The 26,238-nt window shown below is 39.5% G+C and overlaps 1 protein-coding gene across 14 annotated transcripts; it reads right to left on the bottom strand.

The window, feature by feature from the left end:
• Window positions 1-757: 757 nt before the first annotated feature.
• On the bottom strand, window positions 758-25,758 carry MFF (mitochondrial fission factor). 14 transcript variants are annotated; one of them, XM_036253875.1, is made up of 13 exons: window positions 25,646-25,758; window positions 22,021-22,151; window positions 21,078-21,255; window positions 20,874-20,973; window positions 19,920-20,140; window positions 18,562-18,731; window positions 17,110-17,198; window positions 15,360-15,434; window positions 11,227-11,385; window positions 7,819-7,851; window positions 6,235-6,294; window positions 3,452-3,536; window positions 759-1,582 (listed from the first exon to the last, which is right to left on the bottom strand). In XM_036253875.1, exons 5-13 carry the CDS (start codon window positions 20,098-20,100, stop codon window positions 1,451-1,453), a joined length of 984 nt encoding a protein of 327 aa, XP_036109768.1. In that variant the 5' UTR covers window positions 20,101-20,140; window positions 20,874-20,973; window positions 21,078-21,255; window positions 22,021-22,151; window positions 25,646-25,758; the 3' UTR covers window positions 759-1,450. The 14 variants fall into 14 exon arrangements, with proteins under 14 accessions (XP_036109765.1, XP_036109768.1, XP_036109764.1 ...); XM_036253871.1 differs by lacking the exon at window positions 20,874-20,973; XM_036253876.1 differs by lacking the exon at window positions 20,874-20,973 and having other exon boundaries at window positions 21,165-21,255.
• Window positions 25,759-26,238: the final 480 nt, after the last annotated feature.

The raw sequence follows: 26,238 nt of genomic DNA, 5'->3' as shown, positions 1-26,238 counted from the left end.
CTGCTTTTGTGTTTATCTCCCAGAATTCCTGCCTTTCATTTCATCACTAATGCCTGCCCAACCAAACAGGTGCTCATTTTATCCACTGTTTTGATAATTTTTGTGCTTTCAGTTGGATCTCTCACAGAAATTACTCTGGATATACATAAAACTATGATCAATTACATCACCAGGACATTACAAAAGGCAGAAGGCTTTCACGTGTAAAAAATAATGAAGGTCATTAAACTTATGATAAACCCTAGGAAGTAAAGGAAAACTCCTTTCTCCAAGTATTTTTTTTTTTTTTTGGAAGGATGGGGAGAAGCAAGACTAGAATGTTGAGTCTACCTGTATCTAATTTCCCTCATCTGCCTTTCCCAAAACTCACTGCCTTGGCAGAAAGACACTGAGTATGTGCGGAGAATACCACGCCTCACTAAAATCCTATCAGTTTCTGAACCAAAAAGGGGGGGAAAGTTTCAGAACTGAAGGTTTCCAGGACTCGCTTTCTTGGTACACTTCGCTCTGAGATTGAGTATATTGGTTAATACTACGATGGGAAAGGCACACACGACTCGAAGTGTTCCCCCTGCAGCGCACTGCGGGGACTACAAACGAGCAGCCACTGGGAACGTGGGCGGCGCCGGCAGGAAGACGCAGGAGGCAGAGCAGCTGGTCTGGCTCCTGCCGGTCATGAGCCGCGCTACTTGCCTTGGACGGAGACTCAGGCTCATGTCGGCACCTCTGATGAAACAAAATCTTTCCACAAATATTGCTTTGGTTGACAGTTTATTAAATACACTACAATTGTACCTTATTCTGCAGTTTGCGAAATCATTCACACATGAACTTAGTAAAAATGTACTTTATAGAAAACCACCTGAAATACTAAAATAAAAATAAGCACGCATATTTTGCACACAGAGAAGATAAACTGCTGAAGATGTTAGGAATTACTTTAATAATAAAAATGAAACACGAGGTGGCTGGATTTCATTATTCTGACACCAGACCAAGACTTCAGAAGTGTCAACGCTGAAATGTGGATGCCAATGTGTCCAGTAACAAAACTGTTTAACAGTGTTTGAGAAAAAGGACAAACATACTTGTCTTTTACAGACGCTTTTCTAAATCCACTCTCGACCCTCTCCCATTCGGAGAATTACTTGTGCAGACTGATGAGGCAAAAAATTAATTCCTTAAAAAACAAATCAGAGCCTATTTACACACATGCACAGGGAGACCTTCGAGGCGGTGCAACTGCAGGACTGGTTACAAGAGAACACAGCTAAGTACAGAATCTACCTTTACTTCTGCAAACACGAGGCTTCCCTCCTTGCTGGAAGAAGTACCTTTCGGGGCGTGGACTATAAAATGGCATACAACGCAAACACACAAACAAAGAAGTTTGCAAATTCTTTATATTTCCAGCTGTTGAGACAATATTTTCTGAGAGCTAAGGTTACCTCTAGCGGCGAAACCAGAGCCAGCTATTGAGCAGCCAGAAGGCTACAGTGATTGAGTACATGACCATCTCTCTCTTAGCGCGCTCTTTGTTCTCCTCTTCCAGAAGTTGTAGACGTCGATTTAGTTTGATTATCTAAGTGAAAAACAACAACAAAACAGAGGTTTCAATGCATGGAGTAATCAGATTCTTATAAAGTAGTATAATTTGTCAAAATAATTATTACAAATGAGGGAAGTTTCATTTGGAGGAAAATAAACAAGACTATGCAGAAAAGTTACCTACGACAGCGAAAATTCACTTAAATACTCTTCTCCCTTTCCCTTCTCCACATTTCTGTGTTAGAGAGGGTCTATTTTCCTTCCTTTTATTTCTTATCCCACTTGAGGATACGTTTATTGATTTTGAGAGGGAGAAGGGGAAGGGGAAGGGGAAGAGGGAGAGAAGGGGGGGCAGGCAGGCAGACAAAGAGACACATCAATCAGTGCCTCCCACACGAGCCCTGACTAGGGACTGACCCCATAACCTAGGCAGCACAAGGATGACATTTCCACCACCTGAGCAACCACATTTATCAGTGCTAAGCAACCACTGTTCTGTTAGGGCCAACTTAGTAAAAAATAAAAGTTTTTAAAGATTGCTTTTTTTGCGCTATTCAAAATGAGTACAGTTTATTTGGTCTCATGGGATCCTTACACTAAAAATCCTACTTTACTGTCAATGAAAAAGTGGCATTGCTTTGAGTCCTCAAAACACTTCTATCTGGGCATCTCTGAGAAGCAGTAGCACCAACCCAGCTCGTTAATATCCCCCGACAGTGGGTTACATTCTGTATCTTGCAGTGGTGGCCCGCGAGCTGCTCACCACCACCGCAGGGACTCCGACTGCGGGTCCGGGAACCGGCCACGGAGCAGGCAGCTGCGGAAGCGGCAGCCTCCCTGGCTGCCGGGCCACAAGGACAGACTCTGTAGAATCTGCTGGTGATTCCGCGTCTGTTCCTCATGTTGGAAACTCGCAGTTTCCCCACCAGCTTTCCAGTCCTTTTCGGTTCCACAGTCTGTGCGCGACGTAGTCCTTTACGGGGGCTGCATCTTGTCTGTCCTCCACGAGGTACCCTCTAAGTTACGGACTGGACGATTGTTGTGAAAACACAAACTCAAATCATATTTTCAGGAAACTAGGTTGTTGGTGTAATTGTGAATTCAATGATAAGATCAAAGAAACCACTTTCTTCAATAGGCAAAGTATAAACAAAAACGAAAATATGGAAGAACTTATGACATAGCTTCCATTTATGTTCGTCAATGAGACTCAAAATGAAAAAGAAGTATTTGCTTCATATTATCCCTGTATTATATTAAATCTTAAAAATGAGCTGCTGATGTATTCTTATGCTAAACGTTGAGTTTCTTGACCTTTGTGTAGAAATACTTTATTTCCATTCATGCCCCCTCCATGTCTATTTGGCCCAGACACAAGGAGAACACTGCATACGCCTCCCCCCGTGTGTGTGTGTGTGTCTATGTGATTCCAGAGGCTGGAGGACATTTAAATGTACACAGGCAACTGCAGTTCTCAGTAAGGCTTATCACAGACAATGACCAACAGGCACATGATGACCCTCTGCAAACCGAGAGCAGTTTCCACGACGGAGTCCCCAACACAGCGACACAGGTCCCAAAGTGGCCTTCCCACATTCCCCAAAGCCACGCCAGCCCGCTGTGGCTGCCCCGGTTTGCGAAAACACCAAGGTTCTCTGTTATTCACCAGAACTGCATCAATCCATTCTGGCAATATCGGCTAAAGCTGATCAAAACACGTAATGGTGGTTTAAACATCTTTAATCAAAATAGGAAAATCAATTATGGTTTAATAAATAGTTTGACAGGTAAAATATTTCTATCCGTGACTTCCACAGGAGCGAAAATGATGAGATGTTAGGAACTGTCACTTTAAACATTACATGGTCACTCAGGATTATATCTTATTTGGTACATTAAATACCTGTCGTCTTAATGAAACCGCATCTACAACAGTCATGTCATCTGCAGCTCCTTCAACTGCTGCGTCGATGTTTGAAATGCCATACCTAGCGGACAGAAATACAAAGACAATATAATGTCAGACGAGAACCTGGCAAGTCATGTAATGTGTTGTTTAGTGCTCAAAGAATTGTACAAAAGATCAGAATTTAACAATACATATTCCTAAAATATTTTACAGTCTGAGTTGTTACTAATAAAGAAAAGAAGACAACTTAAGATAACAACTACTTTCCACACTGGCAAAGTGTCCTGGCACTCTGAGAAGAAGGCGCCCTGCCAAAGATATAAATAAGGAGACACTCTCACGCTCAGAGGGACTGGCATCGTTAAAAAGGACCCCTGGCTGAAGATGTGAGAGTTGCTACTCAAGGATGTACCAACATACAATTCTTACACACGTATGTCCACACGCGATGCACCGGAGTCCCTGCTGAGACTCGCGGGCAGGGACACGGACTCCAGATGACAAGGTGAGACCATCATTCCTCCTCCTCCTCTCAGTTTCCCTTTTCTTGCCATTTCTACTCTTTACCTCTTACTTCCAATTACTCTCTACTGTAAAACCACTACATTCAGACCCAGAACGGGCTCAAGAATCAATCACTGCAGGGCTGTGTAGGAAACAGTGACACTGGAAAGCCACCGAGACAAACTCCGGAGAAAGCACAGTGAAAAGCAGCTCTTTAAGTGCGTGACAATAAACTTCCGAGAAACACGTACACACAAATGCTACTCTTCCTCTTTGCTTGGACTCCCATTTAATAAATATATCTTTAATTAACAGCTTTGAGATACAATGTACATACAATGCAATTCACCTCACATTTATATCCTGTTTTAATTCTGCATGGTTATTTCAGTAAAATGGCACATTAACTGTTTCAAATAAGCAGAAAATAAATTGAATTTAAAAGTTACTCCTATGTAATCTATAAAGCTGGCACATAGATCATATATTTTAATCTATCAAGCAAGTCCCATTATAAGAAACCCATTACCCCTCAGAGGAGTATGAGGAGAGTTATATTTTCATTCAGACATGTTAAAGACAACTCCATTCAGAAATGTTCTTGTTTTAAATACAACTGAAAATAATCCAAAAATACTTTAGTCAGGCAGTGTCATCATTCTGAACACTGATGATAACCCGACAGATTGTAGTTTCAACAACATGGTATGTACTGACTCTAGATAATCTAGATCAATCTTTAAATGTGCCTTCAATGGTCGAATTAACTCGCTTATTCATTAACTGCCCCTTTTTTCATGGGAATGGAATAAATGTCCTGGAATACTGAAAGTAACTGCACCAGTTAGAGAAATAAGCTATAAAGTTAGTAGATGTTAGAGCTATGGGATTATAAACATCTGAGTTAATTAGTCCTTTGAACATTATGACAAGAATTAAATGATTAGTAGATAAAATACAGGTTGAAGATGCCTCTTCTCTACACTTTATCCTCAAAACAAAACTGTTCTATTTCTGTGAGGTCGCACACGAGATGAATAATTGGGAAAAAAGTCAAATAGAAACAGTTGCTTCACAGTGACGGGGCCTAGCTGAACACAGAGAATGAGGTACAACTGAAAGGATCACTCACAATTTGAATCCTGCATTAACTAAGCTTTTCAATATCTGCAAAGGAAATCTCCATTTGCAAAGAAATCTAAGGGTATGGCAAAAAACTTTGTATAATTCAACTTAAAACAGTACCATGTGTTTTAAACTAAAACCTGTATTTATCAGAACTAAACACTGTAAGTCAGATCACTGGCTGAAAACAGAGAAAAGGATCACAATCCTAAGAGTGGGTGTACAGGGGAACCCCACAGTGGGCCGGGTCAGCACTGCGGAAAGAAGGGGTCGGCAGCGTGGCAGGGCCCCTGGACTAACTAGACTGAGAAACTGGTTCCCTCTTCTCTTGCCTAAAAGTGATCGAACACGCCAGCTTCCTCTCATCACAGAAACAATGCTGCCAGTTTGAAAGCTAATGCTACAGATAATATACTGGTGCTTAAAATAAACAAAATTCACTCAGAAACAATTAGTCATGGTATCTGTAAATACTAACCAACACCCACCCCCCTGAAGATGGCAAATGGGGATTTCGGCATGTGAGAACCTTAAGTACTTGTATGGGCCATTCTATCTGTCCTGTGCTTGACAGAAGAAATAATTAGTCAGATTAAGCATGTGTGAAGGTATGAAAGGGGCAAAAATAAGAAAAAAGCTGAAATCAACAGATGACGAGAATTCTTAAAACAAATTCCCTTTATAAACGTTTACTCCCCCCATCAATGCTGACTTCCCCCGATTTAAGATGATGTCCTACTGACAGCTTGATCTACACGTGGAAAGTGACATTATAGACAATTAACTAAAAAGAAAATGCTGGGCAAGACCTCAGGCAACAGGGAACATGATGCATATGAAACAAGGTTTAAGATGATGTTTTCTGTTCCAGCATGATCTCCTGTAAGCTACTGAAACTGAGTTTAAATACAGCATCCAGGATACACGATACTGGATCACAGTTGCTAAGCGTTTTCCCCACACTCTGGTGGCCCAATGTCCCGAGTGACGACTCACTGTTCTCTGAACAAAGCAGGGTGTACTCACAAAGAAAGGCTGTGCAAGTCCAAGCTATAATATAAAGGCATGACTACCACATGCATTACAGTCTGCAAAATACAAAGTCAGTCAACTATTCATCCTGGTAGTGACAAAGTCTCAAACTTTACCTGACGTTGTCATGATGAAGGTTGGAAGTGGCGGCAGCAGACCCACCACGCAACATGGGTCTAAGGCAGGTGTTTGGAGAAGGCACAAGACAGAACCAGGAAACAGAGAAGTAATAAAAAGCAAAAACAAGACAAATAAATGTCAAATAGGATTATATTGTATGTTTCAATACAATATAATATACTTCAAATACTTTAAACATCTTGGTTTCACATGTCCTCCATTTTAAAATTTTCATAAATTTAGTATTTTCTCTGGGTTGTAAAATAAAGGAAATCTATAGTTATGTAACAAAACAGCACCAACATATCAATGATTTTTCGGGTGCTTGCATTTTCATTTATGAAATTCAAGACAGAGGACACCTTTAGAAAGTATAATTTCTCTCTTCTAGTTGGAAAAAAAACACATCAACTTTCGAAGCATGTTAAGAACTGGTTAGCAGCACCTGCATGGTCGTGGTTGCTCATCTGATAACAACAGCCCAACTGGAAACTGAAAATTTCACGCAATCCCCATTTCCCACAATTGCTTCCTTCCCACCTCCTCATTCTGACGAGGGCCTGAGACGGTGACAGAGCCGTGTCTCATTCAAGTCGGGCTCCAGAGCACACTGCAAGCCTCGGTCTGGAGCCGAGACTGGGGCTGTGGTCTGAGGGCCGCGCGACAGCCCGTGCCAGAGGCCATGGCACTGAGTCTGACCTCGAGACAACCAGGAGTGGCATACAGGGCTGTGGAAATGAAGACCAAGGTGCACTGGAAAACTTTGTGGGGACTGTCACGTAGTCTCAGTACATTGTTTCTAGAGGACAATTCGTTCTTTACCTAGGGGAATAGAAACTTTTCCAATAAATCTTAATTTTTAAAATCAGAAAACAAAAGCTCTACAAGGTCACTGGTCAATTCCCCAAAAAGTTATCAGCAGTATTTGCTAAACTGAGAGAAAAGGTTGTGGTATAGGATCCATATAAGAATTTTAGGAATCATTACATTCTATTTTGAATGTCTCATGTTCTAAGTACTGGTCAGGTTTGGCCTGAATTTAAATATGAAGGCATCTCTTAATTATAGCAAATATTTAATAATTTAATACCAAATGCACTAGTTTTTTGTTTGTAAATTGACACTAGTTTTTTGTTTGTAAACTGACACAATTCACTATTTTTGTAAATTCATCACAGAAAATTTTAACGTTCAGCTTGTAAGTTTCCTTAAGGCACTACTAGTGCTTAAATGCACCTCCAGAGCCCAGAGGATACGAGACTCAGACTTCCGGGGAAGACCTGTTAGGATTCTATTTTGTTCACTAAAGAACAGTGAGAAGTCACCTGTGCTTGAGACAGGTTTAAAACCCATCCCACCCTACGGATATACTTACTCTGTGGCATTAGGAAACTTACTAGTTAACTACAATCTTATATCACACTAGCATGGGACTGTTTAAATAAAGCCAACACTGTGTGCTACCTAAAGCCTTTTGAAGAAATTCACACTAATGTGCTCAAATGGATCTGCCATATTCAGAATGTTCCACCACAGAGATTTCCCTTTTGTAATGCAGAGCCAGAAAAGAATACAGTTACCTTTCACAACGTATTTCATTTTGTCTTCTTACACTGGCAATTGACATATAATATAAAAGTAAATTAGACAGGCATTTGGCATAGTACCACTTTCTACCATAAGCATAAATACATTAAAAATCTTTTTCTAAGTTTGATAATATGTTCAATGTTTTGTGATTAAAGTGGCAAAGGGGAGTGAGACCCAAGGCTCGACAAGTTCCAGCATTAACTTGTATAGTGACCGTCTTGAGTAAATAAATAATCTGACTTAATAGAATATGTGTTTCTTTGTTTGAGAAAAAACAAAACAAAACTGCCAAATAAACAACTTAATTGGGAGACCAGGAATTATACACATATTTAAAAAGCTGTTTCAACTACAACTTTGCATTCTTGATTTTCCAAGTAACATATTTATCACTCACAAAAAATATAAACTTATTTACATTGGTTTCTTATTCTATACACTCAAAGCTTGTAGAATTTGCTAAAGAAAAACTGAATAAAAATAATCAAGCCCCCTCTAAAAATAAAACATAAGCATGCTAAGCATGACTAACATGTCAATGTTTAAAGAATGTTCTTACATAGGCAGTCTCCTTTCAAAATGTCACTGTTCTGCAGTGGAGAATGCGAAATGGAGCTCTGCAGATGTCAGAAGGCCATGGGCACTGCCTAACCAGCCAAGGGTAAGCCATAACAGCGTTTAAAATCCAAACAACACACCTCATGCTTGTTCTAGGAGTTTTGATAAATAAACTTTTCTAATATGTACATATGACTTTACTTTTTCTTTATGTTAAGCCTGGTTTGAGATCATATAAGTTCTCATAAAATGAGAAAATGAAAATATAATATATAAATAAACCTTTCGACAGTGTCCTTTAAAGTGTAAACTAAAAATAGTTCTGTCAAACAACTGTGAATCTGCATTATTTTATGAAAATAAAGCAGTCAGAAAGTCATCTTCCTTCCCTTTCTTCCCCCTCCTTCCCTCCCTCCCTTTCTGCCTGTCAAATAGTTCTAGCTTAATTTAACTATACTTAATGTGATGGCATAAAACCAAAGATATTACATTAGCCAAGAGTAATAAAATAGAAAGGAAAAAAATGAGGTACAGAGCAAGAAACATAAGAACACTTAAAGCTATATAAGCAGTATTATTTTATAATCATGCAAGTAGACCATTATCCAAATTTCACATTCCTAGTTCTTATAACCGAAAAGTCATGCTAGACAGTTCTCATAGTAGAAATGAACGCTGATTTGGCACTTACAATTCTGATTAAATCTTGTTCAGCATTTGGATTGCAAGAGACTGAAATACAACGATAAAAACTCAAAATGCTTTCAATAATAAAAGCATCCAATAAGACTAATAAGAATCCAACCCTCCAGGCTCCAAGGCAATACAGATGGTGTGTATCCAGGAGCAAAGGATTATTAATACAACTACTTTATACGTTTTAAGAATCTCATTTAAGTGAATAAGAAAAGATAATTCCTCCCAGAAAAGGGAGTTTAAAGTTATCAATTCATTACAATTAAAACATAAATAAAATTTCACTTGGGGCTCAAGATAGTTTTTCATAATAAAAAAATATAAAGTCAATTTTAGTAAGAGTTTTGATTTTGTACTTGTGAATTTGAGGCAAAATGTTTTTCCATTATGGAAGAAAAAAAATCCAACTGTTTTCTACAAGTTCTATATCACTGCATTGAACTGTATGTGTGTGTGTGTGGGGGGGGGGGCAAATAATTTTAATGTACTGGCTTTGTCATCTAGCTACTATTTAATTTACATAGGATTTATAAATATCTATCTCATTCAGATATTTTCACTGTAATAGCATTTGATATGCTGTAATTTGACCTAATAATCTGGTCTCTTCTAAAGACCTATTGTAATTAAAAAGTGAAAGAGGATACCTAGTGAAGAATGAATTTATTTTAAGGAGGGAGGAAAAAAAACCAGGAAATATTCGTTCTTAAGCTCCAAGTACTTTATATTCAGTATGTGTTGAAGGACCCCCCACCACACTAAAGAAAGAAGTGGAGGCCATTTGCCCTATATCTTAAATAAAAGTGGCCGTGGTGGTGGTGGGGGAGATTCCTCACAGGAATCCAGAAAGCTAGGTAATATGACCCTTCCTTTAAATTTTTTTTTTTATTTTGTAGATGAGAAAAACGAGGCCTAGAGAAGCTGAGCAACTTGTCCAAGGCCATCACGCAGCCCGCTGCTCAGTGGGTAGGTCAGCCGGTCTCCGACGGACGCTGAACTCACGCTTTTCCCCCTAAACCGTGCTGCTTCTCAGACATCCCGAGTCCGTGAAGCTTCAAAGAGCAGGAAGGGGACTGGAGAGCCTTGGGGAGGGGGAGAGAGACACAGAAGCTCCGCCTGCTGTGAGCTCTCTTTCTGGTACAGCTTTAAGGCCCCAGCCGGAGTGGATACCATTAGAGTAACCAGGGGAGGCCCAGAAACCACAGTGGAGCACGTGGGCAAACTGCTTGTGAAATAGGGAACAGCCCTGGGGCCTGCGGGAGGATCAGGCACTTGCGAGACAGAGTCCAGAGCCAGCCACAGACGTGCCAGTGCCTTAGGTAAGAAGGAAGGTTCACTGAAGAGCGAGCTGCATTTACTTCTCCAAAATGCAGAGTCAAACGCTGACTCACAGATTACCAGATAACATGTTAGCAGATAACATGTTAACATGTACCTTTCCCATATTATGCCAAAAAGCTTCACAAATTTCATCTTTTGAAAAAATACTATGTAGTAATGAAGGACAAAAATAATGGCAAAAAATTTATTTGTATGAACAAGTCGAAGCATACTACTAATGATTTTACTTGATGTTTAAAAGTGAGATGAATGACCAATACTGAAAAATATCAGATTTCCAAAAAAAATAAAAAGTACCTGAAATTTTCAACACAGGCCTAGAAATCCCTATTTAAAGGAATAAAAAAAAAGTTGTGGCAGCTACACTGACATCTATGTCTCAAATCTATTTCATTAACCCAACCACATAAGTATCATAAATGACGAAATCAAAAGTCTTACTGAAGAAAATTAGCACGCTTCATTCAGTTCCACACCCTTCACTCAAACCAGCAATGTCCCTACCATAGCCAAAATGGAATCAAGTACTTAGAACAGGTCTAACAAAACCTTTGGAAAAATCATTATACTTCCTGTGTGTAGTTATTAAGTAAATACTCTCTTTGCCTGAAGAAAAGCTAACAGAATCTTGTGAAATGTGAATTTTGGACAATAATTTTAAATTAAAAGAAAGCAAAGCAAACTGTTTAAACCACCACATCTTAGAAAGAGACGAAGGTGCAAACGAAAAAGGAAGACACCACAGTCCACAAGAAGGAGCCAAAATATGCAATAAAGCTGGCGAGCCTCTGATGGCCAGTCACCTGCGATTTTCCTCCAGCACATCCAAGATCTGCTGGTAAGCCCTACGAGTAGAAGACTGGATAAGCGACAAAATGCCACGAGCAGAGGAGAGATTGACTCCATCTTCAGGTAACACACGGGGAGGACAGACCCGGACCTGTTGTGGCGATGGTGTCACACTGTTTTTGTAAGCACAGCAAATGAAGAAAAAAAATACTCGCATCAGATTTTTATAAAACTTTAGCTGAGCAGTTTCCCCAAACACATTTTAAGAATTATCTTAACTTTTCTTGCCCCTTTTTCCCACCCGTCACCTTCCCTATCAGTTAAATCAAGTAAGTTAATATATCCAATTGTTTTAAAAGACCAGCTACAATGCAGCATCTGCGACTGCGTAGCCTTGAACATCCACCTCGAAGCAGGAATTCCGAAAGAACAACTCTGGAGAGGGACGAGAACGGCAGCACTGAGTGTGCTCATCCGCTGGTGCTGGAGCAGCATTCTCTTTCTGGTGTATGTACTCGGCAAATCAAACCGCTGACCAACAACCTGCCATGCAGCTCACGGATGATCACAGTCAGATAGAAAATTCTGCTATACAGGTGTCAGACAGGTTTAAACATGTGACCTGAAAGTGCTTCCCTGAAAATGCCATTTCAAATATTTCACAAAGACAATGAAGCAAGCTGAGTTTATGAGAAAATGTAAAGATGAATCAAGTTTCAGAAAGCTGCAGTAGAAGTGTTTTGGTTTCCGGGCTTCTTGGCGACAGTAATCTTACATTCTTTCATGTCTGAACTGCGCTTCGCAATTTCTTTGGCTCCAATGCCAGTGCTTCCTATAAGCTGGACACATGAATGGAGCAGTATTTTCAGAGACTTGTTTAATGTTAGAGCGTGATCAGCCGTTTGGGTAGTTAACCGATACACTGACGTGTGTCTGGTTTGTTACGGTACGAGGTTTTGTTACAACGGGACTAAGACCCTGAGATGTGGGCTCAACATTTCTTCTCAATGTCAGGGCAAAACACCTTAGACTAAACCTCATCCTGTGTCTCACGTCCAGAAAAAGAAAATGGAGCAGACACTGAACAACTGAAAAGAGAGAAAGTGTTTTATTTCAACTTGTGTAATCTTTTCGAACTTAACATGTATCTGTTTGGAAACCACAAAATAAGAGGGATATGTTTTGAAAGGATAGCTGTCATCTAATATGATTCCCAGAGTCCCAGAAATTTAGAACAAAATCTTCTCTACAATTTTGTGAATAATTTTGAATGCCTTAATGATCTACAATAGACATGAAAACCCTGTTTTCCAAAGATTGCGTAGAAGGGAAAAATCTAAGGCCAATCTTGGCATATTGAGAAATCAATGTCAGGGCTGATTCACCACAGGAAGTGGGTCTAATGGTGTCAAAAGAAACGCAAGTTTTCAGATACTGGCTCATGAACTGTTACCCTAAGTCTGTCCAGAGACCAGAAATCTTCTGGAATGTGTATGAGCCGGTTTACACTACCCATGGCACGTGGTGAAGCCCGGCATCTGCGAGCTGGCAGTCGGTCCGCCCGGACAGTCGGGCTCTGGCCTTTCACCCGGGTTCCCTTCGGGCAGCGAGGGCAAACCTGCCGCTCCCGCTCTTTGTGAGAAGCCAGACTGAATTCTTAGAAAACTGTCAAAAGAGGCAGGAATAAAAACGGCCAGTGTCGCGACAGAGCTGCCAACATACCTGGCTAAATTAACCGAAGCGAGTTTAAAGGACAAATCAGTATATTTACTGATATAACTAAAGGTTTTATCTTTGCATTTTGGTGCTTAAATTGAACACTTTAGCATATCATTCTATATAAGTAAATAAATTAGTTACATCCTACTAAAGTCTTTAATAATCCATATTTAGAATAATCGTATAGCAACAATGTTGATAATGATAAACTAAGTCCAAATCCATGAAAAAGTCTGATAGACTTTTTGCCCATTAAAAATTAAAAGGAAAGAAGGGTAACTTCCTTTGAGAAATCATTTTGTCAGTAAAAGCAATAGAAATTGTTTAAGTTCTAAAAGTAGAAGTATTTCCTGTCCATACACAGGAAAGCAGGTGTATTTATAAAGTAGTCAAGCATAAACTATTTTTCAGATTAACTGCAAAGAATTTTTCAAGATAGAATGCACAGAAGGTGGAGTTATAAAAGTCTATAAAATTTCTTGCAATTCAAAGATGCTATGATCATATGAAATTGAAATATGGTAATAAATGGAAATTAAAAACCTTCCATGATCCTCGATTATAACTTAAAAAATATGTAGAAAGATAAAATTTAGTCTATCAATACTAGTAAAAATATTTCATTAAAGACCAACATAAAAAAAATATTTGAATTTCTGATGGTTTATCAAAAGAAACTAAATTTTCAAAAATTAGTAAGACATTTACCTTTTTATTAATGTATACGGCATTCCCCCATAAACAGCAAAAACGGAATAGGAAGTATTTTTTAAACTGATGACAGCTTTGGGCAGTATACATATAGATTAAATGCCCTTGATTTAGTTAACATTTATTTTCATATAGAGAGGTACTAAATGATTAAATCAAAAGATGACCAAAATGACCCTAATTAGAAGCCATAAATGCTTAAACAATTTAAGCTTTTAGCAGTCTTGCCAGTCTTTTTACAAATAAACAAATTTAAGAACAGGAATGAGCCCCATTTTGGCAATCCATCTGAGCTGCTGGACGCCCACCGCAGGCATCGACAGGACAGGGAGACAGGGAGACAGGGAGGTGACGGGGAGACTGGGAGACGGGGTGCTTCGAGGAGTTTCACCTCCCTCCATTCACCCACCCAACCACGGAAGGGAGACTTGTTGGGGTTTTTTTAGTTTCGTTTTGCCAAGTGAACTACTGTGAAAAATAAAAAAATAAACATATGCAAAGACATTGAGATTATTTAAGCAAATATTATAATATTAGTAATTTAATAAAAATGCCCTTTGATGATAAATTGATCCTATGAATGTTATAAAACAGCAAAATCTCACCTTTTTCTTTTATAAAAGATTAGAAATTTTTGAAGAAAGCACCAATGTTTATCATGTTATTTCATTAGTAGTATCTCTACCTCATGCATAAATAAAATCTTAGGACATGAGTGTTAAGTAAATAACACTAGCCAAAGTCAAAACTAAAATTTAAATGAAAATTTACTTGGCATAACTACATCATTATTAAAATGAAAGTCCAAAGTTCAGTACCTCTTTCCCATGGGTTTTTATGGGAAGACTGTTTCTCAGACGGTGAGGATAACCTTTGGGTAAGGCTCCAGCCTCTTCCCAAAAAACCAGGAAAGGTACGACAGTGAAAGGGGGAGAAAGAATTTTCACTGGAGCACAAATCTTCTATCATTTCTCTTGAAATTGTAAATACAGAGAAAACTATAATTTTTTGCCACTATCTAAGGCAATTAACTAGTTCCTAGAGGCATAATAAGACAACCAGAATAAGAGAAAAATCATTGGTTGTCAGAGTAGCTTTTGTTGCTTAAGAACTACATGAGCTCTTAAATTCTTATATTGAACATCAATAGTCCTCCCTCTCCCCAAAGGTTTTAATGATCACAAAACATTCTTCCAAGCATAATTTTAATCTATGATATTAAAAAAACTTCAATGACAAACCACACTCATACTCCATTCTCCTTATCAATCAAAATAAATAAGATAGTGTGCCAAAATTTTTTTAAAAGATTGGAATCATGAAACTTGGTTAAAGCTGAATCTCTAGAAAATATTCCAACCAAAGAAAAAATTAAAAAATGGAGAAGGATGCTTGGTCCTCATGTGTAAATTTAAAAAAATATTGAATTTATTGGGGTGACACTGGTTAATAAAATTATATAGGTTTCAGGTGTTTATGTGTAAATTATTCACGTCACTTTCACCACTACACCCCAAATCATAGTTGGTCTAGTTTTTTTTCCTAAACAAAGTGTATGATGACAGTTTGAGAAATCATGAAACAGAGGTACTAAAAAGCCAAACAGTAAGAAAATTAGGGTATTATATGCCAATTACCTGGTGAATATTAGTATAACATAAGCCTGCAAAATAAAAACAACTCCTACTTGTGAAAAGCAGAGCAGATAAAATCTTACGTGTATTCCGGTGCAGAAATCGGTGCCTGGAACCTTGAAATTTTATTTCTTGGGGCAGAATCTGATCTGTGCCACCTTAAATAATAATTATGCTTCTTTTACATATTCAGCTTTTATAACACAAAGGAAAAGCTAGATATGATTCTACTGGCCAGAATTCATTTTTGTATCTATAGCTGACCATAATCAATCCTACTGTCTCTTGAAAGTAATTAAGAGAATGGAGGCCAGTGGCTCTTATATCCACATGTACTTCTATCCTTCAAGCCAAGGAATAAAAGTAAAGGCAGGCAAAGGTTCATGCACAACGACACATAATTAATCTCACATTACAAAGAAAAGACTAAAGTAAGTAAAGACAGCAAGAGTTTGATAATTACTTTAGTAGAGATAAAATATAGCTGTATTATATTGATAGTTTCTTCCTGACCACGTTACCAACATTGAATACACAATATGTTCATTATATAAAGTTGCTAAGGTTAAGAAATGTTGATTCTTAAAGATAAATTCAATTATAAATCATAAAATTAATAATAGTAAGAGAAGAAAATGCTAGGTTATAATATTAACAAGAAGATAGTTAAGTAACTTACTTACCATGACAGGTAACATATAACCATCATAATAAAAAGTATGGCTAAGTAATATAAGCATTTCGATGTGAAATATATGGTTAAATAAAATTCGTTTTATTTTTACTACCAAAACTTAACACATGAGAATTTCGGTTGTATTAAACACTAGAAAATGCCATTAAGGCAACTTATGAAAAAATAAATCAAATAGTAGTTAATTCTGTTAATCTTTTTTGTTACAAGAAACTTATGTTATTAGTAACTGAAAAAATATCTATGATCTAACCATCTATTCTAAATCATATACAGTAGGCTGGTTTATATACATAATAGAGTTGTTTCCTTTCTTTTTAACAAAACTCCACTATCAATAACATACTTTGTGAGAAAAAAACAAAAGTGAAACTATACTGGTGCTTTTATTTCACTAGTGTGACATTTCAAAGTAATTAAAGACCTAAATAAGCCATATCTTTATATGACAAAAAAGTTTATTTAAACCTTTACTGTCTTAAAAAATATTACAAATAGAAAGTAATAAAAGCTCTGTGGTTATCTCATCATTCTGAGGGCACTAGATATCAAGAAGCTACCTCAGCCATGAACTATGTGGCTTTCTCACCACTTGTGCCGTACGCTTATAGATATTCTAGAAAAATGATTTCACAGGCTGGTACCTTCAGGAAAACATAGAGTTATCATAAACAATTTCACATTAATAATGGTTCAACACTTCAGATCAATCCTCCCTTAAGGAGATATGTATTAATTTTAACTCACTTTCCTCCCCTATAACCCTTCAGAATAACTAAGTCCTCGAGGGGCATTTCAGGTTCTCCAAGAACTCAGAGAAGGTGCTGTTCCCTGCACCCCGGGAGGAGAGGCCCTCTGCCGTCCCACCCGCTCTGCACCCTATCGTCACTCTCCAGTCAGGTCCAACTGGAACCTGATATGGAACTTGATCTGACACATGGTCAGATTTTTAAGGCTATAAAAAGTATTAGAAGTAAATTATTTTCTCAGTTTCTTAGGCATAAAACACACACTTTTTTCTCCTTTTCTTTAAAAAAAAAATGTGAGAGTTACAAAAAGGCAAATTATTTAGAAAAAGATGGGACAGACAAACACAGAGGATACTCATGAAGGAGACAACGCACAGCGGCTGTACTCACATGGAGTCAGTTCTGACCAGCTGTCCGTTTTGGCGAACAGCATTTTCACTCATAGAACGCTCTCTTTTTAGCCTGCCGACTGCACGGACCTGGCAGACACAGAGAAAGGGACGGGAATAGAAAATACATGTAATTTTTGTTAGCCCTCACCCTAGGATATTTTTTCCGTTGATTTTTAGAGAGAGTGGAAGGAAAGGGGGTAAGGAGCAGCATGGAGAGAGAGAGAGAGAGAGAGAGAGAGAGAGAGAGAGAGAGAAACACAGATGTGAGGGAGACACACTGACTCGCTGCCTCCCATATATGCCCCAACAGGGGCCAGGGATAGAACCTGCAACCCAGGTACATGCCTTTGACCAGGAATCGAACAACCCTTTGGTGTACAAGTCAACACTCTGACCACGAAGCCATGCCAGTCAGGGCTAGAAAATATTCTTAGTAGCCTAATAGTTGCTTAGCATAAAAAGAACCTTAATCTAAGGCTACTCTCAAAATTTACAAAAAGCATAACTAAGAATTGCTGCTAGGCAAGTGTACTACAGATACTTATATTATTTAAGAATAATTCTCAACAATTTAAAAAAATTGTTTTCTTTATTGATTTTAGAGAGAGAGATAGAAACACTGATGAGAGAGAACATAGACTGGCCATCTCCTGCATACTCCCCACTGGGGATCGGCCCCCAACCTGGGCATGAGCCCTGACCGAGAATTGACCTGGTGACCTCTTGGTACATGGGTCCACGCGCAACCACTGAGCCACACTGGCTGGGCAATTCTCAACAATTTAAAGGCACAAATATTATAGAAAATGGGATGTATTTCTATTACAAATAAATGTTTCCGGCTTCTGGGGTTTAAACAAATTCAGATTTGGTTGGATATCTGAGAATAGACTAAAAAAAAAAATAGTCTTCCTAGCTTAAAGGTTTTGGCATTCCAGAAAGAGCCATAATCTCCCTGAATCAATGGCAGAGGCAGGATCTGAATTTGGTTACTAACACCTAGCGAACCCATACTGCCATATTTAGGTCAACAGGGATATTGATGTTGCCTGGCACAGTCCTGAACTCAGCAGAAACTTTTCAGCCAGCAGAGCGAGGAGGTAGTGTCAAGAGAAGAGGAGCTTTCTTTGCTCTGTTTGCCAGACTGCTTTCGTAACCAAGTGATGCATTAATCTTCTCCTAAGCTAAACTTCCCAACTTTCTGCATTGCTGAAGGTGTAGTGCCTAGTTCATGATTTCCACAAAATCTGCTTTTTCCTGAGTCATATTTAAATTAAAAAAACAGCAGCAGCAGCAGCAGATCTTATTTGGGGTGTCTATAAACCAGAACTTGTAGTAATCAGTGGTCCATGCAGGCTTTCATTACATACTTCTAGCCTCTTAACTCCTCTTTAACTTGTGCTTTTTCCTATATTATTTCAAATTCAATTCATGATAAAATTCTACTTACTTCTTCATTTTGAGGGGTTGAAGAAGGTCTCTCTAAATCCAAAAAATCTAGTGGTCTTTCACTTAGCGTAAGTACACGAGGTGGTGTTTTTAATGCCAGAGATTTAAAAGAAGTTGACTGCATGAGGTCAAGATCTCCTGGTCTTGAAAATGGAATGTCTTCATTATTTCCTGGGAGTAAAAATATAAAAAGAAAAGAAGGGAAGTTTTAGAAAGCTAGTACTTTTATTGAACTGTATTTTCCACTACATACCCACTAGAATGGCCAAAATTAAACATGAACAATACAATGAGCAACTGAAACTCTCATACATCACTGATGGAACTATAATCGAGTACAACCAATTTCAAAAATAGCTTGACAGCTTTCTATTTTTTTTATCCTCATCCGAGGACATTTTTCCATTTTTTATTCAGATAGAGCAGGAGAGAGAAAGTGAGAGAAACATTGATGTGAAAGGGACACATCGAGTGGCTGCCACCCGCACAACCCAGCCAGGGCTGGGGACTAACTGCAGCCAAGGTACATGCCCTTAGCGGGAACAGAACCCGGGTCTCTGTGAACTGCAGGCTGACGCTCTAACTGCTGAGCCAAACCGGCCAGGGTGCTTGATAGCTTTTTATAAAGTTAAGCATAACTTACAATATGATCTAGCAAGTCCACTCCTAGAAATATAAACACATATATAAAAATATCCCCACAAAGATTTGTACATGAACATTCACAGCAGCGTTATTCCTAACAGCCCCAACAACAATGTCCATCGCGGGTGAATGGATAAACAAATTGTGGTATATCTACACAGTGGAATATTACTCAGTAAAAAAATGGAATGAACAAGATATAAGCAACAAGAAAGAATCTCAAAAACATTACACTATGCCAAAAAAGCCAGACCCAAGAGTATATAGTGTATAATTCCATTTATATGAAGCCCTAGGAAAGTCAAATCTAGTCTCTGGTTACAGAAAGGAGACTATGGTCGCCTGAAATTGAGGAGTAAAAATGGGATGAGATGGGGCACAAGGGGGCATTCTGGGGTAATGAGAATGTTCTATGTCTGGACAGTGGTGGAGGTTACATGGTGTACACATCGCAAAACTCATCACGCTGTAAACTTAAATATTATGCACATTTTACATATGTAAATTATTATGTTATTACACCTCAATAATTAGTTGATTAAAAAGTACTGTTTGAAATTTCAGACTATTGTAATGAATAAAAATATTGCAAAAAAATGAAAGTTGCCATTTCCCAACCCCTATTCTAAATAATGTTTTGAAAAACAATCAAGTTTTCCTAAAAATATATAAAACAAGGTATGTCAGGCAACTCAACACCCAAATGTAAAATACCTGCTACAACAATCCTCTCTGGAACCTGCATGATCATGCTGGCGTTCGGAACTCCTTCTTGGAATTCTTGTTCCAGGTCAGCATTTGGTGGCGCCACCTTTAGTTTTTCCGGGACCCTCATTCGCTGACTGATACCTTCAGTGTACTCCATTTCATACTGAATTCGACTAATCTCCGCCATCTCAGCAGCAGTGGGAGAAGGAAATGCCGCCCCACTCACTCTGTGGGCAAAAACATTACAGACGGTGTGAATGAGTGTTGAAATGTTAGTCTTCTCAACACAGTGAAGTTAGATGACAATACCTTATCGAACGAGCAAAAAGAGACTTCTCATTTATGAGTACTGAATAATACAAAGAAAAAATAAAAGGCGAAGAAAATGTTTTCCTCAACATAATGCCTTATACCTTATCAGCTGAAACTGCACCTTGAAACTACTGCTTGGGAGCAAGTTTTTAAAATTATTGTATAACCACAGCACAAATGTGCGAGCACATGCGCACGCGCGCACACGCACACACACATTCTCTCTCAGCATAGATATGCATGCTGCTTATAACTCAAAAATGCCTGCAAGAAAAATTAACTTAAAATGTCCTAATCAATTATTTGAGGGAAAGCTGCTAGGACTTTACAAAAATAAAATTAGAAACTGCTGTCATGCATGAAAAACAAACAAAAAACTAATGATGAAAATCAGATTTATAAGGCAGGTAAGACTGATTCTAAATGTACTAAAAAAGAAGATGCAACCCCTTGAAAATCACAAAATACAAATTAAAACTTCTCTTGCTGAATGTATATCTGATGACTGAGATGCAAGGAATACCAAACACAGCATATGTATTAATAAGTCCTTAATGTATACATTCATCTCGAGGGACTGAAAGTTTCACATTATTAATTTGTATTTAATATCACATTGACATGTATATTTTTTAAAGCATGACATGCCTTTTAGGGGAAAGATGGTACAGATGCACGGAGTAACCTGAATTAAAGAAGGATCCATGCTCCAGGGAAATGCAGCAGAAAGTTACCCCCAAACAAAATGCTGGTAAAAGCATAAAAGAGCAAGGTTAGCCTGTGGCCATCAGCTTTCAGGCCACTCTCTCTCAAGCCTCTAATACCAGCTCAGTTGAATTAAATGTCACTGACCTTCCTATTGGTGGGTCACTGGTTTTTCTTTTACTCATTTTTAATATAGTAAATACACGTCTATAATAGCTATTAAAATACTGCTACCCTGTAGTTCAGTTTACTTTACACAACAATTCCCCTACAGATCTGAACTTTTTTGGAGGTGTACATAACAACACGGACACTGCTTTTCCAGCTGTAAAAAAGAAAGAATAGAAATCAGTATTTCAACAATTAATTTCATAAGAAAACTATGAATAAAATATCTACTTAACATTATTTTTGGATCTCAACAGGCTTAGGACTTGATCTGAGAAACTGACTTTCAAAACTGACTTTCAAATCCCTCCTGAACAGTTAGTTATTCTATACAGTGTGAAAATCATAAAGATGGTTTTAAACATAATCACTGTTTTATGATTTTGCCAACAGGATAAAGAAAAGTTAATCCAATGCGTATACAAATGAGTAGTTAGATTAGAAAAACAACTTTACTCATTATATCCTGAAGAGGAAAACTCCTCTTCATTTATCGACTAAATACAAATGAAGAAACCATGAAGAGAATGTAAAAGGCAGAGGTAAATGTATCTCAGGTAGCCTAAAAATTTGATCTATAAGTAGTGTTTTCTTTAAAGGGAATCAACTTTGTAAACCAAATCATGCTAAGTTTTCAGCAGAGATATTATATCTAAATCAACGGCAATAAAAAATTAAGGACAGTATAATTGTAAGTCATAGCTGGGATATTTCTTAAATTCCATGTCAGAGATGTGTTACACACCTTGAACTCCACCTCGATGAGATTCTTAGGAGAGTTCTTAGAGGTTGCTCAACTGGTTAATTATGACTGCTAACTTATATTTTAATTCTTTACCCAAACGAGTGAACTGAAAAAAATTGGCTTGCAGATATTTTAAAGACTAAGAACATAGAGCTAAAATAGAAAATTTTTACTCACAAATGTGTACCAACGACTACTTGCTATTTGGCACTATCTGCTTCTGTGCTTCATAGTAAATCCTTTAACTTGCTTCAATGTGCACGTGCTGGATTCTGAGCCACTTCCTCTCTGGGGGAGGAAAGCAGGAGCTGATTGAGAAACAAGATGATACCATATTACAAATTCATTTCTGGAAATCTTCCAAATGATAACATTTATCAAAGGTATACAACCTTACATTTAAAAAATTCATAAAATAAAGAAACAATTCAAAAGTTACCACCAATTTTATAAAATTTTATTATTTTTTAGAGAGGAAGGAGTGAGAGGAAGGGAGGAAGTAAGGGGGGAAGAGAGAGAGAGAGAGAGATCAATGTGAGAGCAAGACATTAATCAGCTGCCTCCTGCACACGCCCTAACAGGGATCGAGCGAGCCTGCATATGCCCTGGGCACGTGCCCTGACCTGGAATCACCGGCAACCTTTTGGTACATGGGACGACACCCAACTAACTGAGCCACACCTGCCAGGGCAAGACCGACATTATTTCTGATTTGAATTCACATAAAAGTAGCAGATGAAAAATATATATAGGTTTAAAGGAATCTTTTTATACACACACACACAAACATATATGTCTATACACACATATACACACACACACAGAAGCATATATATACACACATACACATATATATTAAAAATGAACAAATGTATTGGCTAAATTTTTATTCAGTATTTAATTTAAACCAATAATATGTACACATGGTACAAAGTACACAAGAACATAATAGAGAAAACAGTGTACCACCAGATCCTATCCTATGCCCACTCAGGTCTACGCAGGCAACCTTTATTATCAATTTTTGTGCAACATTCTAGATGAGAAACTCTTCTCTCATCTAGATCTGAAGCAAAATAAAAGCTTGTATTTAGAAATAACACTAAAAAGATGTATCTCAAAAGGAGTGTAGCCTTGGGACACTGAAAATTGGAGTTTTAAAATAATAAACAAGGAATGCAAATTGCTAGAACATTATCTTCCTGAAATTTGCTGTTCTCCACACTCCATTTACTGCATTTCCGTCTTACTAACTTTCCACTAGGACAACCCATGAGTCTCAACATTCCATTCTTTTTGTTTTGTTTTGTTTTTGTTAATCCTCACCTGAGGATATTTTTTCCATTAACTTTTCTGAGAGAGAGTGGAAGGGAGGAAAGGGAGGGAAAGAGAGAGACAGAGAAAAACATCAATTGGTTGTCTCCTGCCAACCAGGGCCAGCGAATGGACCCGAAACCCAAGTATGTGCCCTTGACCAGGAATCCGGGACCCTTTGGTTCGAGGGCCGGCACTCTAACCATTGAACCACACCAACCTGGGCTCAATGTTCCAATCTACAGCTACTTCTTCTCTTACAAGAAAGAGTCTCTGAGTTTGTAAAGTATCACAACATAGCTCATAGAGGTGGACGTGGAAAAGATAACTTCTGAAAAAAGCCAAATTACCCCTGTAGCCAATCTTAGTAACTTAAAAGAGTAAATGGAACTTTTCTACGAAGATTTAATGCTGAACTGTCCCAATTACTAGGTTTCTGCTTAAGTAAAATCTATCAAAATCTAAATTTTTCACTCCCTCACTAGACTATGGCATTTTTAGTAATATACTTTGACAATAAATAAAATAAACCTCTCATTTGAAGTTAAGATATTAATTCCAGAAGTTTTCTCACTTAGAATCTATTAGGTAACGAGTACTAATATTCTGTTATAAAATAAGGACATGAAATTCTTCTCAGAATCAAAAGTGATCTTAGATCTCTACTTTCTAAGCCCAGTAGTTCCCAGATATCAGTAATTAACCAACTTCATGTTTTTACCCATATTCACACAGTCCATTTACTGTTACACTTAGTCTTTTTTTAATCCAACTCTTAAAAGTCTTTTAAATCAATGTCTTTTAAAAGGAAATTTTATATCACTGCCTTAAACTACGGTTTAAATACACACATAACAAAAACTATTACAAAAACCCTCAATCATATACCACCCATAGCAAGTCAGTCACATCCCACTCATGGAAAGTGTCCCAATTCTGGGACACAAAGATTCAAGCTTGACTTTCCCATTTTCTCTATCATAAGACTGGGACCCAGAGGAAAAGTCTAGGGAATGAGAAAAAACTTGGGTCAATGATCGTGGTTGTAAAGATTTATATAATTCTCAAATTATAAAAGAAAGAAGGGGGGGGGGGCAGAGACTGTTCTTTATCACCTTTTGTGTGGACCTAGTTCAAGGATTTTATCTAGGTCACCTGTTTCAGTTCTCTCCAAGCAACTGTACTTCAAGAATGTTGTGTATTACAAAGTCAGGATGTAGCAATTCAGAATTAATTTTAGTTTAAGTCACTGAAAACTTGGAAAACAAACTATGGAGTTTAAAAATATGGTTATGAATCCACAGAAAACAAGTTTAAACACCAGAAGGGAGGAGAGTAACAGCCAAACTCGGTAATCCTAAAAACGAGGCAGCCCTATCGGACAGGAAGGGATAGAACACACAATTTCCTTTTGGAAAGAACAGCAACACCAATTCACGGGCGTTTGCAACCAAAAAAGATAGCAGGTCCTCCACACAATATAACTACATGGGAAAAGACTACTCAAGACAACTAAATGGTTGTAATTCTTTCCAAATCCAATTTCCTACGGGATTTTCCTTTGGGATCTCATTAGCTAATGAAATTGACACAGAAGCAAATGTTTTTCATCTAGGGAGAGAAAGCATGTAAGGACCTGCAGTTCAAGCTGCTCCGCGTTTGAGAGGCCGGGATACAATTGGTTCTATATTTGGGAACAAAGAACAAGGGCCCCAGGCTTTTCTTATCTGGTGCAATTAAGACTCCGGCACTTGTGAATGGCTTCCCCTCTCCGGTGAGAATGCGCCAGGCTCCAACGTTACAGGACCCAGCCCGGGTGTCCTGCCACGCACCCTGGAAGGGAGACCGGTCCTGCAGACCAAGGTCAGGGGCTCGGAGGATCGGGAGCCCGGCTCTCCTCCCGCTCCCCGATCCGGGGAGGAAATCAATCCGCGGAGCATCTCTGGCACCTACACCTGCCCGCGGGGATGCTCACGGGCTGGGCCGCCCCGGGCCTCTCGCGGCTGAGCCGGCTTCCGACCAGGCCTTTCTTTTCAAACACGTCTTTTCCACAAGGTAAAAACAAAAACAAAACAGCAACCGAAAACTACTTCTCAGGACGGCCGGTGTCTGGTTCAAGGTCATCCTTTAAGATGCCAGGGCCGTGGTCCGGAGGCGGAGAAGGCGCCCAGCACCCCGCAGGGCAGCCCTGGGGTTCCCCAATCCCCCAAACTGCTCGCTGGAGGGAAAAGTCCCCCTTTACCGACACGGAGGCAGCGGACCGGGAAGGGTGAGAGGCTGCCCCCCCAACGTCTGCAGGGCAGCCCCTCGGGGCCAGAGGGAGGCAGGGCCCCGGGGAGGCGGACAGGCCAGGGGCGAAGGCGAGAAGCCCGGCGGTCGGGACTCGGCCAGGGCGACACTGGGGCCGCCGCGGGTGCCTCCGGCCGCCGCGGATCACGACCTCGGCGCCAGGCTGCAGGTCCCGCGTCGGGAAGGCGTCAGTACTCACCCCTGGGCCCGCTGGGGGGTCCCCGGCGAGGGCCGCCACCCGCCGGCTCCGGGGCTCGGGTGGGCGCTCTCAGAGGCCGTTGGCCGAGCGCACGGAGGCGCCCGGGCGAAACACCGGCCGGAGCGGCCCGCAGCGGGCCGGAGAGACGCGAGAACGGCCGGGGCTGGCCCCTGCCGGGACCCGTAGCGGGGGCGGGGCCGCGGTCACGTGACGCGGGGCGGGGCCGGGAGACGCACGCCGCGGAGCGGGGCAGTGCCGGGCGTCCTGGATCGGCCTGGCAGCCCCGGCCCGGGGGACGGCCTTCCACGGGACGTGTTCGCGGCGCGCCGGTACCCCGAGGTCGTGTCTGTGAGAACCGCTGGGGTACGAGGTGCACCTCCGGGAGCCAGATAAAAGAGCTGTGTTTTAGGGCTGCCGGCACCGGCATCTCCGTGGCGTGAGGCCTGGAACCGGCCCATGTCGCCAGCTCTGCAAGTGGTTTTTAAAAAATTGAATTTATTGCGGTGGCATTGGTTAAGGACAGGATATCGGTGTCAGATGTACAGTTGTATAATCCGTCGTCTGCATCTCTCTCTTACTGGAAGCTCCCCGTG

The sequence above is a fragment of the Molossus molossus genome, unplaced genomic scaffold, assembly GCF_014108415.1.
Source record: "Molossus molossus isolate mMolMol1 unplaced genomic scaffold, mMolMol1.p scaffold_m16_p_11, whole genome shotgun sequence".
In the NCBI taxonomy this organism is placed as follows: Eukaryota; Metazoa; Chordata; class Mammalia; order Chiroptera; family Molossidae; genus Molossus; species Molossus molossus.
This window is presented reverse-complemented; position numbering and strand designations above follow the sequence as displayed.

Excerpts from the sequence above, each read along its gene's own strand:
- MFF (XM_036253871.1), bottom strand. The coding sequence starts at position 21,115 with ATGAGTAAAAGAAAAACCAGTGACCCACCAATAGGAAG. Across the intron at positions 15,435-17,109 it reads CTGGTCAGAACTGACTCCAT|GTGGCACAGATCAGATTCTG; the intron begins GTGAGTACAGCC and ends TTATTATTTAAG. Across the intron at positions 1,583-3,451 it reads CGGTTTCATTAAGACGACAG|ATAATCAAACTAAATCGACG; the intron begins GTATTTAATGTA and ends TTTTTCACTTAG.